Below are 17,563 nucleotides of genomic sequence, written 5' to 3' on the forward strand. Positions count from 1 at the left end.
GAACAGTTGGGGATGGTACCCTTATATTTTGATAAAAATTAATACATTGTGAATGTAAAAATTAACACGTTAGTACATATTGTGAAGATTAATGATGTGCCCAAGGCTTCCATATAAAAAATAAAATTTAATATTAATATTTTAAAACCTTTTAAAAAGATTCTATTTTTTTTTTTTTTTTATTTTTAGAGAGAGGGGAAGGGAAGGAGAAACAAAGAGAAACATCAATGTGTGGTTGCTCTCATGTGCCCCCTACTGGGGACCTGGCCTGCAACCCAGGCATGTGCCCTGACTGGAAATCAAACCCATGACCCTTTGCAGGCCAGCACTCAATCCACTGAGCCACACCCAGAGGCTAATATTTTTAAACTTTTAATTAGGCTTTCATAATTACACTCCAGTAAGCAGTTTCATATGTCAGGAAGTTTTTAGCAACATTGACAACTTAAAATATAGGCAGTAGAAGAATCTGAGCAAGATTTTCACTGAAAGCATCAGAAGGCATTCTTCTAATTTACCTCCTTTCCAGTAAAAGCTAATATATCCATCCCACTATCAATGAGAAAGATTATTAATTTCACTTTCCATTACCCATAGTAGTATTCATAATAGATATATGATCTTTTCTAATTCATCAAAAAGTAATATACACTTTGAGATAAAGTAAATTTTATTGTACAGTATTATAAGGTTTAACTGATGATAATTGAGTATAGTCTAACTTTTTTGTCCCCTCCAAGAAAAAAACCCTCCTCTCCCAAAGTCTAAATGGCTTTGTAGGGTACTCAGCCTGATTTGGAGCAAGAGAATTGCATTAGAATCAAAATAACATGCCCTGTTGCCATTTGCTATAATATTAGGAAGAACAGGGTGTATAACCATAGGAAGGTGGATCTGGGGGCATAGGGCATTGGAAGGTGGGACTCAAAGTTAACCTAGGGCATGAGGACAAGCAAAGAGCAGGAACCTTTTGTAGAGAGAATACAGCTACACAGATAGAGCCACAAAGATGAAGTATCAGAGTTTCCTGTGTGCTTTGATCCTGAGGGAAGGTCTGTACCCCTGCCTCCCGCTGAGCAGCAGCAGGGGTGGGAGTGAGAAATGTGCCTTAGAGAGAAACTAGGCTGTGCTTCTGCAGAGGGAGCTCCGCTCAGGGAAATCTGCCGAAGGGAAAGAGCCAAGTGGATCCTAACCTGATCGGGGTCACGGGAATGCTGAGGAAAGGAGCTTGGACCAGAGGTGGAGTAAACAGACTTTCACAGACTTCAAAGAGAAAGTCTTTTTAGGTAAACAGACTTTCACAGAGTTGGAGTGAAAACCCCTTTCTCCAAGGTACTATGGAATAGGAAAACCTGACTGAGGAGTGTGAGTGAACCGAACTTGGCTAGAGAAAGACCTTGCTTATAAGGTCTAATGATAGAGATCTGGGAACAAGAAGGAGTCACACCAGGGAGGGACAAGAAGGGACTAGGGCCAGACTAGCCAGGTGGCAAATGTGTCACCGATCTGTTTCTACTGGCTTGTGAACTGAATTAAATTTTCCTGACATTGGGGCCAGTGGTTAAGTGCTTACTCCAGCAGTCCACCAAGTAAAGTTCTGAGCCCGACTTCCACCTGGACCAGCAGCACCCACATAACCCTGCACTACGTTGGTAATGCAAACTACCGACCCCTACTTCCCACTCAGAGACTCAGCTATCTGATTCCACAAGCACTCCACCGGGTGCTAACATAAGTTCGCTCTTGGGAACCACTGGTTTACTTGAATGAATCCTGAGAATACTGTCTAAACTACAGCAGACACACCAGGAAGAAGCACCATTGGAGAAAGTGGAGAAAAACCACGCACTCAGGAAGCTGACTTAAAAAAGGAATATCCCCTCCTTTTGATCCCGTAAGTTTTTTAAGTTGAGTGGTGTTGGGGACTTCACTAGAGAAGTCCTTCCTTACTGTGGAGGCTGCAACAGCTAAGGGCAATTTTTCCTATTTTAGGGTCTTCATTAGCCCTGGGAAGAAGGAACACTTTGACTTAGATTACATTCTCTCTCACACACAAAAAAATCTTCCTCCTCTTTCTCTGCCACTTACTAGATAATCTCATTGGTGAAAGAAAGCATGGATGGGCTATATCTTGACAATAGGGAATTAGAAGCAAACAGCTCCCCTGCACCCCTCAGCCTATTCCTTGGTTCTCCCCACCCCACTCTTTGGCTCCCATCCTCCCGTTCTCTCTTTTCTCAGCCCCTCTCTGTTCTCTGACTATCCTGTTCAGACCTGGCAGACCCAGGTCTGAACAGGATAGTCAGAGGAGACCCATCTGGGTCTCCCCTCTTTGATGCAGTTTCTCAGCCTGAAACTGGTCAAGTGAAGAAATATACAATCTACAATTTAGGAGGAAAAAAAAAGGAAAGCATCTGTAGTTACCTAGAATCTAAACTCAGTCCTCCATTTCTGACTTACCATTAATACAACCAATACTGTTCCCAGTTAGGTCCCCGAGTCTAACCTTTTAAGGGGGGGAAGCAGCCACAAATGGCTTCAGAGGCCAGAGTGGTAAAACTAATATGTGAAACAGGTTGAATATCACATTTTAGGAAAAGTGGTGGGGATAGGTTGAACTGGAGAAAATATGCTCCACCTTTAAAAATATATAATACTCTGTTTTAGGTAAATTTTATTGTACAGTATAATTTCTGAAATATTACACTCTAAAGATGAAGGCAAAAATATTATGCTCTCCACTCTGTTATATATAAATTAGTATTTCTACACCTCTATAATTCTTGATGTTGTTCTAATATACTTAACAGAATATCTGACTAGTCAGAACATTTTTAGTCACACTAGTTGAGCAAAATTTGCTAAAATAAATCATAGGATTTTACTGAGGTTCACAACTGAATTTTATTCCATCATAAAAAAAATGCCTTGAAATTTACTGTCACTCCTGTTTTTTTTCTAAGATTATACTAATTTTTTCTTTTAAATTGATTAATGAATAGCCACAGCACATAAACGTTAGATTTCTAGAATCTTAGATACGGGAAGCAATGTCAGAGATCACACAGTCCAACTCATCTATTCAGCACTCATTGGTTTATGCATTTACTTTGCCACTCACTCATTGAACATTTAGTGTAGAGCTATGTGCCAGAGAGTGGGCTAATGATAAAGATTCCAAAAATAACCTTGGTCAACGCTCAATCTAGTGGAAAAAACAAAAAATTGAAACAAAACATTGCAATACCATGCAAAAGAGTTCATGTGTACAGAGTCATGGCTGCATTGGATTATCCTCCATTTTTTAAAAGCTTTATTGAGGTATATCTTAAATACAATAAAATTACCTTTTAAATACAGCTCATTGAGTTTCATAAATGTATAGTGTGGCTGTAACCACTACAGTCCAGTGTTAAAACACTTTCAGATCCTCCAAACTTTCCATTTTGTAGTCATCTTTGCCCCCGACCCCAGCCCCAGGAAACCACTGCTCCTCATTCTGACATGCACTTTTTGTCTTTCCTAACTTCTTCGTTTTTGTCATTTCCTTTCTCCCCCATCCCCATTCTGATCAACAAAAAAATAAAATGGCAAGTCTGTGAAACTACACAAAGTGCAGTAAGGCCAGATGAGAAAATTGATGGACAAAAAGGTTAAATGACTTGCCCAGGATCACGTATAAATTTTAATAGATCAAAGACGGGGGCACATCCTAATTCTCAAATGTTTCCCAGTAGCACATTCATGAGGGAAGACAGGATTCTTCACAAACCAAGTTGGAGTATTTAAGATTGACCATCGTACATTCCATATTTCTTTCAATCTCCAATATTGCTCCTTTCTAAGTTCTTACAAAGATCTATTAAGCCACGTAACATAACTTCTCTTTTGAGGTTCTCCCTTATCCTCAGCTGCTACTTTCAGCTTGCCTAGTTGCTAAGGGAGGGAGAGAACCTGTGTCTAAACTCCAGACACTCTTCACATCAGTCTACAGCATATATTGTTTATACTCCACATAACAATACATTTAATAGTGCCAACAAAAGAGCTGATTTTAAACAGATCATACAAGGTCTGTCCAGAAGGTAGCCAGCCATGTAATATGAAAAATAAAGCCCTGGCTAGTATAGCTCAGTGGATTGAGTGTGGGCCTGTGAACCAAAGGATCACAGTTCAATTCCCAGTCAGGGCACATGCCTGGGTTGCAGGCCAGTTCCCCTCAGGGGATGCACCAGAGGCAACCATACATTGACATTTCTTTCCCTCTCTCCTTCCCTTCCCCTCTAAAGATAAATAAATAAAATCTTTAAAAATTAAAAAAAAAGAAAAGTAGAGACATTTATTGAAGAAGATACAAGAAATATTGTACATAGGACAATAACACCCAGTCCCTTCAAAGTAGGCACCTCAGGACTTCATAGTTCTCAAAATTGCCATCAGCTACCCTATCATATTTTCCTGAATCTCATCAACAGTCTGAAATCTCTTCCCCTTCAAAGGTGTGATTTTAGTTTGGGGGGAAACCATAAGTCGCAGGGCGCCAAATCTGACCTGTAGGGGGGCTGAGTCGCCTGGGTGATTGGATGTTTCACCATAAAACTCTGCACATGACATGATGCATGAATAGACACGTTGTCATGATGAAGCTGCCCATCACCAGTCGCCCATAGCTGCATCTTTCTGAATCAGCTGAATAGTTTTCACAGAGGAATGTTCAAGTATAATGTAAAATTTGATGCAGTTTCGCTGCTCTACTTTTTCAGTTATTTTGAATTTGACAGCCACACAGTACACATGCTCACTCAATGGTGTCTACTGCCCCCACTGACTAGTACAGTGAAGTCATCATTGTTCACACATGCACATTCCAGTCCACTCTCCTTGGTTGCCAGGTTACATCCACGTTATGCAAGCTGTTCTCATTATATTAAAAATAGCTGGACTTTTTCCAGACAGACCTTTGTATATCATGGACTCAACTGATGGACTCTTTCTACTTAGATAAAACTCTTGTTTTTATTCAGAAACATTCTTGTTCTCTATTAACTTATGATTGAGTCAAGAATTAATTGTAGAACCATCATTACCTTCTATAAATTACTGAACATCTCAGCAACATGCCTGCAGGTATTATTGAAAAAGTAAGCTCCTTTTCAAAGGTTCCTATTACTTATTTCCTATTAAGTAATTTTCTATTGAGTCTATATAATGTGTTGAACATTAACAAATATTTATCAGGCTTCCACTATGTGCCAGACACAATGCTAAGTGATAGCCAAATAGGCAATTTGCTGTCATGGTATGTATATTAAAACATAATTATCTCTGTACAGGAATTCTCTGAAGTGGAAAAGATGCAACACTTTCTGTCCTCATTAGCCTGGCAATTAAAACTTCAAATCTATTAGAACGCTTTAGCAGATTTTGTGCTGATTCATTCTTTTTAACTTAAACAATTAGTATTGGAGTTGAATCTTAGACATCTTGTTGTCCCACTTTATTACAGAATTTGGACTTGATCAGTTGGGCCCATTTGGATCCCATTTCAGAGAGTTTCACTACATGAGCATATTTTCTTCCCATTTAAGAAAATCTCTTATCTTTGCATTTATGCTTTATTTCTATATCAAGATTTTTAAATACTTGAGAATACTTCATTTTTATAACATGCATTCCTAAATAAAATGCATAAAGAGAACAAGTTCAGTAGGATACCTGGGCTTGCCTCTCATGTGTATGTGTAACCATTCAAAGTATAATTTTTATGATGCATTGTCAATGTAAGAAACATCCAAACCTGCAGAGAATTCTGATGAGTTTATTTGAGCCGAACTGACAACATATGATGAGGAGCAAGATTTCAAATGCTCCAGAAAAAAAATAACAGTTCTGCAGCTTCTTTTATGCATTTGAAATTAAGGAGGATACTTAAGAAAGATTACATGAAGGGGAGAAGCAAAGCAGGGAATGGATTACAAAATAGTTAACAAGAGTATGCCCTCTCTTGAGGGTGGTTACCTTATTTCAAAGGTGTGTTATCTCAAATGCACAGAAACAATGGACATGTCTGGCTTAAAGCAAAGATAAACCTTTTACTAAAAAGTTATAGGTCTGGGAAGTGACTACTTCCCAGTTAAGAATCTATGATCAGGTCACCCTGTGAGGCTACTTTCCTTCGAAACCCCCTTTTCTGTTCACAGTATCAACTTTAATATTTAAGCTAATATATTAATATTAGCTCCGTAATCTTCCTAGGTTGGCACATAGTAAACCTCAAAAATTAAGCCCTCCATATTTGATTAAACAGATAAAGACTTATGTATAACTCAAAGGTCCTCCATTCAGCATTTCCATAGACACCTCAGCTGATGAGACCTACATGCTTAGAAACTTCTCAGTGAGTCCCATGGGGTCAGAGACCAGGCACTCTGCTCATTGTTTTCCTGAGATCTGTGGGTCAAAGCCATTTATCCTCCCCCACCTCAATTATTATGCTTCCACAGAAACACAAAAACTCATTTATACTAGAGAAGTGTAACAGTGGCCAATTGTAACCTACCCCACCACTCTTTCCACACTATTTCCGTAAGTGCTGACTCTGACTAATATGCAGCTTGTAGATGAATGGCATGTTGGTATAAGAATCCTAGCAACTAACTTCAAAAGATACAGACTCCACCTCCAGGCCTCCCAGCTCCGGGAGATTTGCTGACCTTCAACCATGGAGCCAGGACGATATCAAGTCAGGATGATGAGACTGCAGGTTGACCCAACTAGGATGACTCACACGGGATCATCCCCTGCCTTACCGGAATGGACTGTGCTGGTCTACACAGAGACTTTTCAAACCCTCCCCTTGATCTGTTTGTTCTTTTCCCCTCCCTCCTTATAAAACCTCTGCCTGCACTGAGGTGTGAAGATGGGCTTTGTGACCTGAGTCCCCCATCTTCCAGGTGGCCCGCATCTGAATGAACTACTTTCCTTTACATCAGCACCTGCCTCTTAGGTACTGGCTTTCGCAGACAGCCAGACCTGCATTCAGTTATAGACGTTTAAATTGTTTAGAATCTTGTTAAGAACTTTGTCTTTAGTTACTTTCACTGCAATGTAACATGGAGAGACAGAGGCATAGTCGAGGTGAGACTCATGGATTAGGTGCCAGACTGCGACCTGGGTTTGAACTCCAACTCCAACACCAGCGGTGTGACTTGAAGTTACTTAAACTCTCTGTACCTTGGATTCCTTACCCATAGAACAAGGTTACAGGCAGGGTAGCATCTAGTGCACAGGTTTTCGAGGGAATATAAATGAGTAAATATACAGGGTCTGGCATAAATAAGGCCCTTTTTATTACAAACTCTTTTATTATAAAATCATAAGCATGTACTTCTGTAACGTAACAATCACACTCCAGCACACCATATATGACATTGTAGGTGGAACATTCAAATTAAAACTAAATTATTACACCCCATTATTATGCTACCAACCACACTCAAGCAGGCATTACTTCTGCTGGGCCCCATATGTAAAGGGCTTAGAACAGTGTTAGACAACTAAGAAAGGCTAAAAAAGTATTCACCGTTATTCTAAGGTAGCCAACCCCAAACAACGCCCGTTTTGGGATGAATCAACTTCCCGGCTGAGTAAACAAATCACTGTAAAGCTCTGCAGTTGCAGGCACTTGCTTTGCTGACAGTACACCATTCATACCTGTGACTTCGGATCCCAGCTGCAGAGCCGGATCCCACACCACCCTTTTGTGACTTCCCAGCTATGTGGCTCGTCCCACCGCCACCCCCAGGTAGGAGGTGAAGAATGGCTGTCCTACAGGAGAAACAGACCCTAAGTAAGGAGCTCCCCATCTCTTCTCTCATCGCCAATCTTCATTTCTCTAATTTGCAGGTGAAAGGGATCCTTCAGAATTTCTTTAATAGCCACACCATGCCAATCAATGCCTTTTCACTGAATGGTTCAAAACACATCATTAGGAGTTTGTGGTATGAGACTTGGTTTCTCTTATCTCAATGAATGCTCTTAAGTTTTATGTTTGTTCCTTGTGGATATATTTCAAGCAGGGAACTCAGTAAATAAACACTTACTCTAGTAATCTATTTTTTTAATGTCAAGCATCTAATCTCTCTTTCCCTTTTGAGAACTACAACAGCCTCACTCTTAGCATTGTTATTGTGGTTAGCCTACCTCCACATTCCATTTTCAGGGGGTGTCTATTCTAATCCAAGGCACGTACTTTACTCCCCTGATCATCAGCGACTGGTTCGGGGATTGAGATGGGCTTGAAATTGCTCCAGTTCATCAAATGGAACCTGAGCCCAGAAATAAACAGCTGACAAATGGATCCTGCTGATAGACTGTAACTTGAGCTCTATCCAAATCAAGCTAGGTCCACAAAACACAAAGTTGGGCTTATGCATTCATTTAAATGTAGGCATGTAAAAAATAAAAAATAAAAAGGCCAAATGTGAGGCCAAGGGTAAAGATCTGCCTAGGAAAACTAGTTTTGCTCACTGTACTCCCTGTTAAAATGACTCCCTTTAGCCAAGCCGATGCTAAAACTAATTGTTTTATTTGCTAAAACAATAAGCTTTTGTTAGTAGAACACACACCAATCTCTAGGGCAGTGTATTAGCCTTTCATTTCTGCAGATAATACCAATCACTGGTTGCTAAAAGCTGGTTTCCGGTCAGGTGAGTGAACACTCCCACCCAGTCCACAGCATTCCACTCATAGAAGTTCCAGTTCTGTGAGCAGAGCCTTGAACCAGGTCCTAGGCATGAGCGGCGAGAGAGCATGCTTCTGAAGTCCCCTTCCTACACAGGACAGCTGGTCTGAGGTTTTCCCCAGATGTCAGAGAAGCAGAAGAGGAACTGTAGGTATGGAAGCTGTTGTTCCATGGGTTTTTAGTTGTGTTCAAGATACCCTGAAGTGGTATCACGTAGCCTCCGTTACAGCCAGCAGACTGAAATACAAGCACATTTACAAGGAAGGGCAGTCACAGAACAAAATCCTAGACCACACTGACATGTGCGTTCTACTTTGTGTTGAGTAGACTCCCAAGGTAAACTATTTATATCCAGAGCACAATTAAACAGCATAATATTACAAAATGGATATTGGTTATAAATGTTCTATATTTAGATTTTCTAGAACATAAACTTCTTTGACTATCTCGGAATACTGCCAACATTCTTCTGCTATGAAAGTGTGCCCTTTAACTGTAGATCCTTCTTGGTCTGAGATATGAGGATGATAGTAGATAATGTACTATCTAGTAGTTAGTAGTGTTCATTTTACCAAGGACATTTCAAAATTTGCCAACCCTAGGCTGGGCCCACCTACTAAGTTTTCAATATTACCTGTTCATGACCTTCAAATGCTTGGAAACCACTGAGACAGGGTGCAGGATGTATGTTTACAGAACGTATCTAAGAATATATATGTAGGTATATTGTTGATCCCGACAGCTGTGGTGGTGAAGGGCCCCCACACGGTTGGAAATCCTCACATAACTTTCATCAGCCTTCTGCAGGTGCAGATTCCCAACCACAGAATGAAAACGCTTTTCCATCCATGCTTGGCTGAATCTGCAGAGGTGAAACCCAAGGACACAGATGGCTGACAGTGAATTCATTGAAAAAATCCACATTTAAGTAGACCTGTGTAATTCAAACCCATGTTGTTCAAGGGTCAACTGTGTGTGTATATATTATCTTTCATTTTACTAAGAACACATTTGACTTTATAAATTTTATTTCCCAAGATTTTAATTAAAATACTTTAAAGAATTATACTACATAGAAATGTTTAAAAAAACATACAAAAGGATTATAGGCAAACTGGATAATGAGAATTCTTTTTAAAAGAGAGACACTAAGGAAAGAAAAATAAACAGTTTTTATATACTACTTATACATTAATTATGAACCATAGTACTAAAAGCTTTCCGAACATTAGCAAGAAAGGCTGAAAAATTTTTGGTCTTCCTTAAATTCTCTTGAAATTCTGCCAGGCATTCGAGACGAGGAACACTCTCTGACACTAGAAGAAAAAAAAAAGAAGACACTGAGGAAATTTTTTAGCGAAAAGAATTTTTTACAATTTAGATGCTTTCATTTGATTCAAATCATTTTAATTCCATTTTATTGAGCTGAATTGAACTCGGAATGATGATACACTTGGTTTTTCATATCCTATCTTTTGGGCCTTCCCTCTGCTTAATCTCCAGATACTCAAATCTATGTACTGCAATCTTGCTTTGAACAGATGGCAGTCAAGGGACTGAACAGCTTAGTGGTAAAGAACAGACTGCCATTTCCCATCATCTTCCCTATGCATTTTCACCATTTAAATCATTTTAACAGGAGTTTTTGTTGTTGTTGTTTTACATGTTAAATCAGGGTTTCACTACAAAAGTTTGGCCTGACGGCTAAATCAAAAAAGAGAACAACTTTCAATGCCAACCTTTAATAACTTACAATTATGGAGCGGGGGAACCTGAAGTTTCACAAATGAAATGGAGGTTATTAGAAAATGTGGTTGCTGTTCCAAAAGTGGTTATTTACAGGGCCTCTAAATAAGTGGTACTCAACGTCACAAATAACAGTACGGATCTCGTGGGCAACTGAACCAGATGGTACACATTGGGAGCAAGCAAATCTCCAGAGAACTGAGCGGAAGGACAGGACCGAGCCAGCATTCTCTACCATCAGTCTTGTCCTTTGTTCGAGGGGAAGAAATTCGACCACATCAGATTTCCTACTCTTCAGTAGAAATTGCTTAGGATACAAGGCCGGTGACCAAAGCAGAGAAAGAATAGAAAAGACCCCTTGGTTCAAAATTAAACTGTAGATTCCATTTTAACACACTCTCAAATACTATGACTCTATGTGGCAACAGAAAATACCCAGTAGGGACAAGATTTAAAAGCTGAACAAGAGGTTTTGGGGGATTGCTTTTTAAAATTCAGTACTCTTTAGATTAGAAGATAGTTACCTAGAGAGAAAAAAGACAAACACTTGTACATGAATTTGATTCCTAAAATATAAATTCCACTGGAATAGGAATTGAGTCACCAGGGCACGTTGGAGAGCCAACCCAACAGTTCATCTGAGCATGTGTCTCCCATAAACACATTAATGGAACCACAGGTATAAAGAGCTGAGAACCATTTCCTCAATTGCAATAAGTGAATTACTTTAAAAGGACAATTAGAAGAGAATAAAAAAAGATTTCCATTCTCTTCTTGTTCACACTATTACCAATCATATATACTCCTCATGAATCAAAAAACGTCTGGCCTGCTGGAGAATCAGTAACTCAGCTAAATTATCAATGTGTAAGATTTTTCAAGATGGAATATTGACCTTTGGCAAAAAAATGATCAGATTCTAATGATTTTACATTTGAATTTAAAATCACCCACTTGGGTAAATTATAATGTTCACATTTAGACGGTCATATCCTTTATAGCTTTGCTTTAAATTCTCTAAAAGGATATGAAATACAGTGATCTTTTGTCTTTTAGACTTTCTGCCACTGAGACAATGGGCCATCCTGAACAGCAGTTACTTATTATAGTCACAGCTTTTAGAAGACCATGTGCCAAAAAAGCAACACTGGAAAAGAATAGCTTGTGGGGATCTTATTTCACACATATATTTTATATTATCATTCAAATAACTCTTCGGGGTGCCACCTTGAACACCAGTTATGGAGAGGACATACCTTCATAGTCCCTTGCTTCATTTAGGTGCACGCAAAACATAAACGGGCTATCAGGATGCTTCGGGTCAATATTAGTGAATATGAACTGTAATTTATCACCTGAAAAGAGAGATGAAATTCTTTGATACAAGAATATTTTATTGTGTGCAACTTTTGATGGTGATGCACTTCTCTGATTAATATCCACACTAAGTATACATAGGGTAGAGCAGAAGTAGGTGTACAGTTGTGAGTATGCAAAAGTTTATTACTGTATCATTATTTTTCATTATATTGTTTTTCATATGAACTGTAAAACCTACCTTTGCCCCACCCTATATATTCACTCAACCAATGTTTCCAAATGCATGCCACAAACGTGTTTTAAAATGTACTGTAGTTGGGCTCTACCCAGTGTGGCTGAGTTGGTTGGAACACCGCCCCGTGCACCAAAAGGTTGGGGGTTTGATTCCCAGTCAGGGCACATGCCTGTGTTGTGAGTTTAATCCATGCAGTTGGGGTGCAAATGGGAGACAAGTGATGTGTGTCTCTCTCATATCAATGTTTCTCCCTCTCTCTATCCCTTGTTCCTTCTAAAATCAATGAGCACATTTTTTAAAGAATGTATTATAGTTTAAATATGACACCAAAAACACACACACACGCACACCACACTGGGCTTCATCAAAATTATGACTCCATGCCGAATCCTCTAACTCCTTCTTGCAAATCACCAAACCTGGTGTGATCTCGGAAACTCCAGAAGTATGCAGTGCTGTAAACTGGCACACACACACACTACCGGCCATTAGAGACCGACACGCTGTAACCCAGTAATTCCTCTGTGGGGGTTCCACAGGAATTACACAAAACAATGGAGGAGTCTACACTCACTAGAGTACTTCTAAAACTAAAACACAGGCAGAATCCAAAAGTTAAGTTAGAAGCAATATATGTGTTAATGATACATTAATGAAATGAAATAATAAACTACCATTTTAAATTGACCATCATGAAGGGTATAACTGGAGAAATGTGAATCATACAATACCACTTTGAACAAAGAACAGAAATTATTCGTATGTTGGCAACCAGCCAAAAATACACTTATTAAAATACTGGATAAATAAGCAGGAATTATGGTGATCTTTAAAAAGTTAATAATATAGTCATCATATTACTTGAAAACATGAAATATTTTTACTTTAAAATTTTTTTAATTCTCTACTTAAAAAAAGACACACCTCCTAATTTCCTGTTTTATTTATAATATACTTACCATAAATTTTTCGAATTTCTAGTCCAAGTCGATCTTTATACAAGTCTACAGATTTCTGTAGCCTTTGCAACCTCTCATCAATAGCTTTTTTAGCAGTGGAAATAGCTATGATTAAAAAAACATAAACACTATCAAATATTTTAAATAATGTTCAATGCTCATTTTTTAAAAACTTGAAAACTATAAAAAAACGATTCCAGGCAAATGAATCTGCTTATATTTATTCAGTTTCTACCTGTACCAATTAGCAAAAAAGGTTTCTGTTCATTCAAGCTGAAGGAAAAACTGTGTGAGAAAATCTGCACAAGGAATGAGAGGAATATTTTATTCTATTTTATCATTTAGGATACTAAATGATATCATTTAAGTAGCATGAGTAAATAGACCAAGGTTTGCATGGCTGGTGGAGAAACATATTTTGTTGACACTATTTTGCTTTTTTGGTTAGCCAAGAAATTACTTCATTGGAAAAATATTCTATTCTTCTAAAGATACCTTTTCTCAAGAGAAGTCAGCCTTATTTCATGCTAGCTTAGAATTGTTCTTAAAGTTAGCACATTATTTCCTAACACATAGCAGATAAGAAAAATAATGTAGACCAGCATACAGACTCTGTAAGAAAAAGCATTAATATGACAAACTTTGCTACGTTCAAAAGATTTGAGTATTACTTTGTTTGTGGGCAAACAAGACTCCTTTCTAAAGGAAGCACTCATTCAAATATGAAAGTTTTTTAGACAAGAGACTTGCCAGCATAAAGAGGGTGCTTAATAGTTCCTGGCAGAGAATGCACGATCAGTAAATTTCTTACCTGCATCACACTACAGCCTCTCCCTGACCAGTCTTATTTAGTGAAACTGTCTCCCACAATGATTAATTAAACTCCCATATCAACTTCATTATTACTCTGGCTCTATTAGAAGTTAAAAGTACCTTTAAGTAAAACAAAAGAAAGTAAAACCCATTCAGCTGCCCTTCACAGACACCATACAGAGATGAGTGTCTGGCTACGTCCCTAAGGAATAGCATCTGCTTTTGGAAATAAGCTGGAGAGAAGGCAAGATATAGTTGTCAACCATCACTACCTCGAAATTTAGACTGATGTTTTAAACATGTGCACAACTCAAAACTTACTTTCCTTCTTCTTAGCATATTCTTCCTTAAGATCCTGGATTTTTGCAGTCAGTGCTTCCAGCTCCTGCTTTTTGCCATTGACTTCCACAATCAGCTTTAACAAGTTACCTTTTTTTTCTTCAATGAGCTTATTCTGCCTGTAGATCTCTGTAAGAAGCACAAAGTATTTGCTAGACAATACATACTTTGTTCTCCAACACGTATCTAGGACCAAAATATTGACTTTCATAAGATTAATACATCATGTTTTATTTCCTAATGATTAAAAAATTGTAAAAACAAAGAGAAAAAGCTCCTAATAGATTCTTTCCTATTTGTCTTTGAAAACAGAAATGAAAAGACAAAAATGCTTTCTAAGAAAAAATACCAAACCAAGGATTTAAAAATCAGATGACCATGATCCTTGCAACCCTAACCCCTTCAAATAAATATAGAAATAAACCACCATGGATGATCAATAAAGGCAAAGAATATATACAAAGTGACACCATTCATGTAACATTCAAAACCACAATACTAAACAAATTAATGGTAAGACAGTTCTGGAAGGTGGGTGAAGAGGAAGGTATAACATGGGATGTTCTATTCATTAAGCTGGGTTATCGATACACTTGCTATTTTTATGTACATACATACAGAATACACTGTTTTACTTGTATGAGGAATTTCATAAAGATGTTTAAACAAAGCTCTGGGATCTACAGATTGTCACATACGATTTTGATATTCTTGATACATTTGAACCATTCGTTCTTCTTCCTTTAATTTCACAGACAGCTTTTCTGAAAGAGAAATTGGAATTGGTGTTGTAATTCAGCTGAAATAACACTAAAAAAAACAACAACATAAATAGCATGTTACAAGGTAATGTTAGGTACCTGCCAATGCTTTATTGATGTCTTTGTAGGTATCTCTTAGTCCCACCATCTGACAGGAGGTGTCACTGACATTGCTTTTGAATTTATTCCAAAATTCATTTATGTTTTTATCCAACAGTGCCAATTCATCCTCTACCATTTTGTAAGACAATGCTACAAAACAAAGAACACATTGCAATTTTTAAGTTACTCTAATCATATCAGGAACATACTCCAATCAACTACATTTTGGCAGTTTGACCTTTGCTAGAAATGGTTAGTTAGCAACTTTTAACTCTAGATATACTAGGGCAGATCAAGCCACCTGAACTTAACTATGGTTAAGGTGAAGCAAGATTCAGGAAGCCTTTACCTCCTAGAAATGTGTTAGTAGTGTAATTGCACAGGACACGTACACGCTCTATGGACCTGGGAAAATGACTCCGACTACGTTTTCTTACAAATAAAACTGATGACATCTAAAGCACCTTCCAAGGGACGCTTTCAATTCCAACCTGAATCGCCAGGTCCCAGGGGGCCGGCTCCCTCCCATAGGATAAGACCCCCACAGGTCTATCAGTCTCTTAGTATACTGTGGTAAGTTAAGGCAGCAGTAAAAATGAAAGCTGGGGTGGAGGTTCGGTGGACGCTGCTCGTAATACAGCCTGAGCTCCGCCTCCAGTCTCCCTCGCCTCCACCGCGACAAAACTGCCTTCCACGAAACCGGTCCCTGGTGCCAAAAAGATTGGGGACCAATGACCTAGAGTCTCCGGGTCTCAGTGTCCTCCACCGTAAAAAGATGTCCTGTAAGACTGCAGGTCCCACCAGTTCCCTGTAACGCTAAAACCTTCTCAAGGACCAAAAAATCTTCCCAAGGATCCAGACCTCTAGTTCAGCCCTTCCACTGCCTACCCCGTGAGGTCCGGACTCACAAACAACACGATGTGCATTTCAAAGACACTGACTCGGAAAATACACTTCTGTCCCCAAATCCACTTTTCTCCACCGCGACCAGCAGATCGGAAAGTCAGCTCAGCTGCCACCTCTCACCTTCTCCGGGAGGCCTGAGTCCCGCCGACTACCCCACACCAGACGTGAACTGATTCCAGCTAACCGCCGGGCGAGATCCACCTCCGTCAGCCGCGCCAACTTTCTTATTTTGAATAACGGCGCCTTCCACCTCCCGAGAGGTAGCTCCCGCTCGCCTTCTGATTGGCTGGTAGCACAGATTTTCAATTAAACGATTGGTTGATATAGCCTTTCCGGATTCTCGCGGAAACGATGCGAGAAAGAGCATTCTGGGATATGTAGTTTTTTGTGGAGAGACAGCTTGGCTTAGAAAAGTACTAATAGTTCCTGGAGAACACTCACAGGACAAGCTATTCATCAGTTTCTAAAAAAGGTTTCTGCAACAAATGTAAATAGTGAACTTTAACTGTATAGTCACCAAGTACATACCTTCTTCTTTGATACTACCAGTAGCTTAAAGCTAATTAAAAATAATAAAGCTAATAGAAATATTGTCATTTAATTGGTTTCATCTTTTAAGAACTTCATTAGGAATTGGCTGGAATATTGCTGTTTATTGGCTTCTGATATTAACACTTCCAGAGTTTTCTGATTTTCTGATTTTAACCATGTAAATTAAAACCGAACCATTAAAAGGCAGGACTTAGTGCAGGTACTTCCTGCTACAGTAGACAATAACACAAAAGTATTAATAGCTAAATTGTTTGGTACCTGCCCTCTATTACTGCTGTTTTGCAGATAAAAGTGAAAGAGGAAGGGAGTAATCAGAGGTAATTCAAGGTATCTAACAGATGTTTGAAAAATGAGGATCAAAGAACCTATGCACCACAATGTTCATAGCAGCACAATTTACAATAGCCAAGAGTTGGAAGCAACCTAGGTGCCCATCAGTAAATGAATGGATCCAAAAATTGTGGTACATATACACAATGGAATTCTATGCTGCAGAGAGAAAGAAGGAGCTACTACCATTTGCAACAACATGGATGGAACTGGAAAGCATTATGCTGAGTGAAACAGGCCAGGTGCTGAAAGACAAATACCATATGATCTCACCTTTAACAGGAAGCTAAACAACAAAACAAACAAGCAAGCAGAAAAACAAAAAACAAAAAACGAAGACACTGAAATAGAGAACAAGGGGATAGTGACCAGAGGGGAGAAGGAAGGGGAAGTTAAGGGGAAAAAGGGGGGAGGGATTGGGAGGAAAAAATAGGAAGGACACAGGGACGAGAACAAGGGGGGGTGGAAAGGGGAGGGAGGGGGGGAGCAAGGGGGGGGGGAGGCTGGGATGGGAAAAATAGACAAAAAACTGTACTTGAAAAATAACTAAATTAAAAAAAAAGAATATTGCAAACCCTGAAAAAAAAAAAAGAAAAATGAGGATACTGGCAAAAATGAAATTGTCTTCACCATGTTGGGGGAAGGGTGTTGTGGAAAGGCAGAGGCATGATGAGTTATGATTTTAATATGTTGAGTCTTAGAATATTGGAGATATTAACTAAGTGTTAGTGTTCTTTAGGCATTTTACTTCTGTAAG

The 17,563-nt window shown here is 38.9% G+C and overlaps 1 protein-coding gene across 4 annotated transcripts; it reads right to left on the reverse strand.

Moving 5' to 3' along the window:
- Positions 1-9,797: 9,797 nt before the first annotated feature.
- Positions 9,798-16,143, reverse strand: SPC25 (SPC25 component of NDC80 kinetochore complex). Of its 4 annotated transcripts, none has more exons than XM_037140658.2 (7): positions 15,960-16,050; positions 15,016-15,168; positions 14,854-14,919; positions 14,138-14,284; positions 13,004-13,108; positions 11,746-11,844; positions 9,798-10,059 (listed from the first exon to the last, which is right to left on the reverse strand). In XM_037140658.2, exons 2-7 carry the CDS (start codon positions 15,152-15,154, stop codon positions 9,935-9,937), a joined length of 681 nt encoding a protein of 226 aa, XP_036996553.1. In that variant the 5' UTR covers positions 15,155-15,168; positions 15,960-16,050; the 3' UTR covers positions 9,798-9,934. The 4 variants fall into 4 exon arrangements, with proteins under 4 accessions (XP_036996553.1, XP_036996554.1, XP_036996555.1 ...); XM_037140659.2 differs by having other exon boundaries at positions 15,927-16,016; XM_037140660.2 differs by lacking the exon at positions 15,960-16,050 and adding an exon at positions 15,907-15,925.
- Between the last annotated feature and the right edge of the window lie 1,420 nt (positions 16,144-17,563).

The sequence above is a fragment of the Artibeus jamaicensis genome, unplaced genomic scaffold (genome assembly GCF_021234435.1).
Source record: "Artibeus jamaicensis isolate MK-2021 breed Jamaican fruit bat unplaced genomic scaffold, CSHL_Jam_final contig_391, whole genome shotgun sequence".
Taxonomy (NCBI): domain Eukaryota; kingdom Metazoa; phylum Chordata; class Mammalia; order Chiroptera; family Phyllostomidae; genus Artibeus; species Artibeus jamaicensis.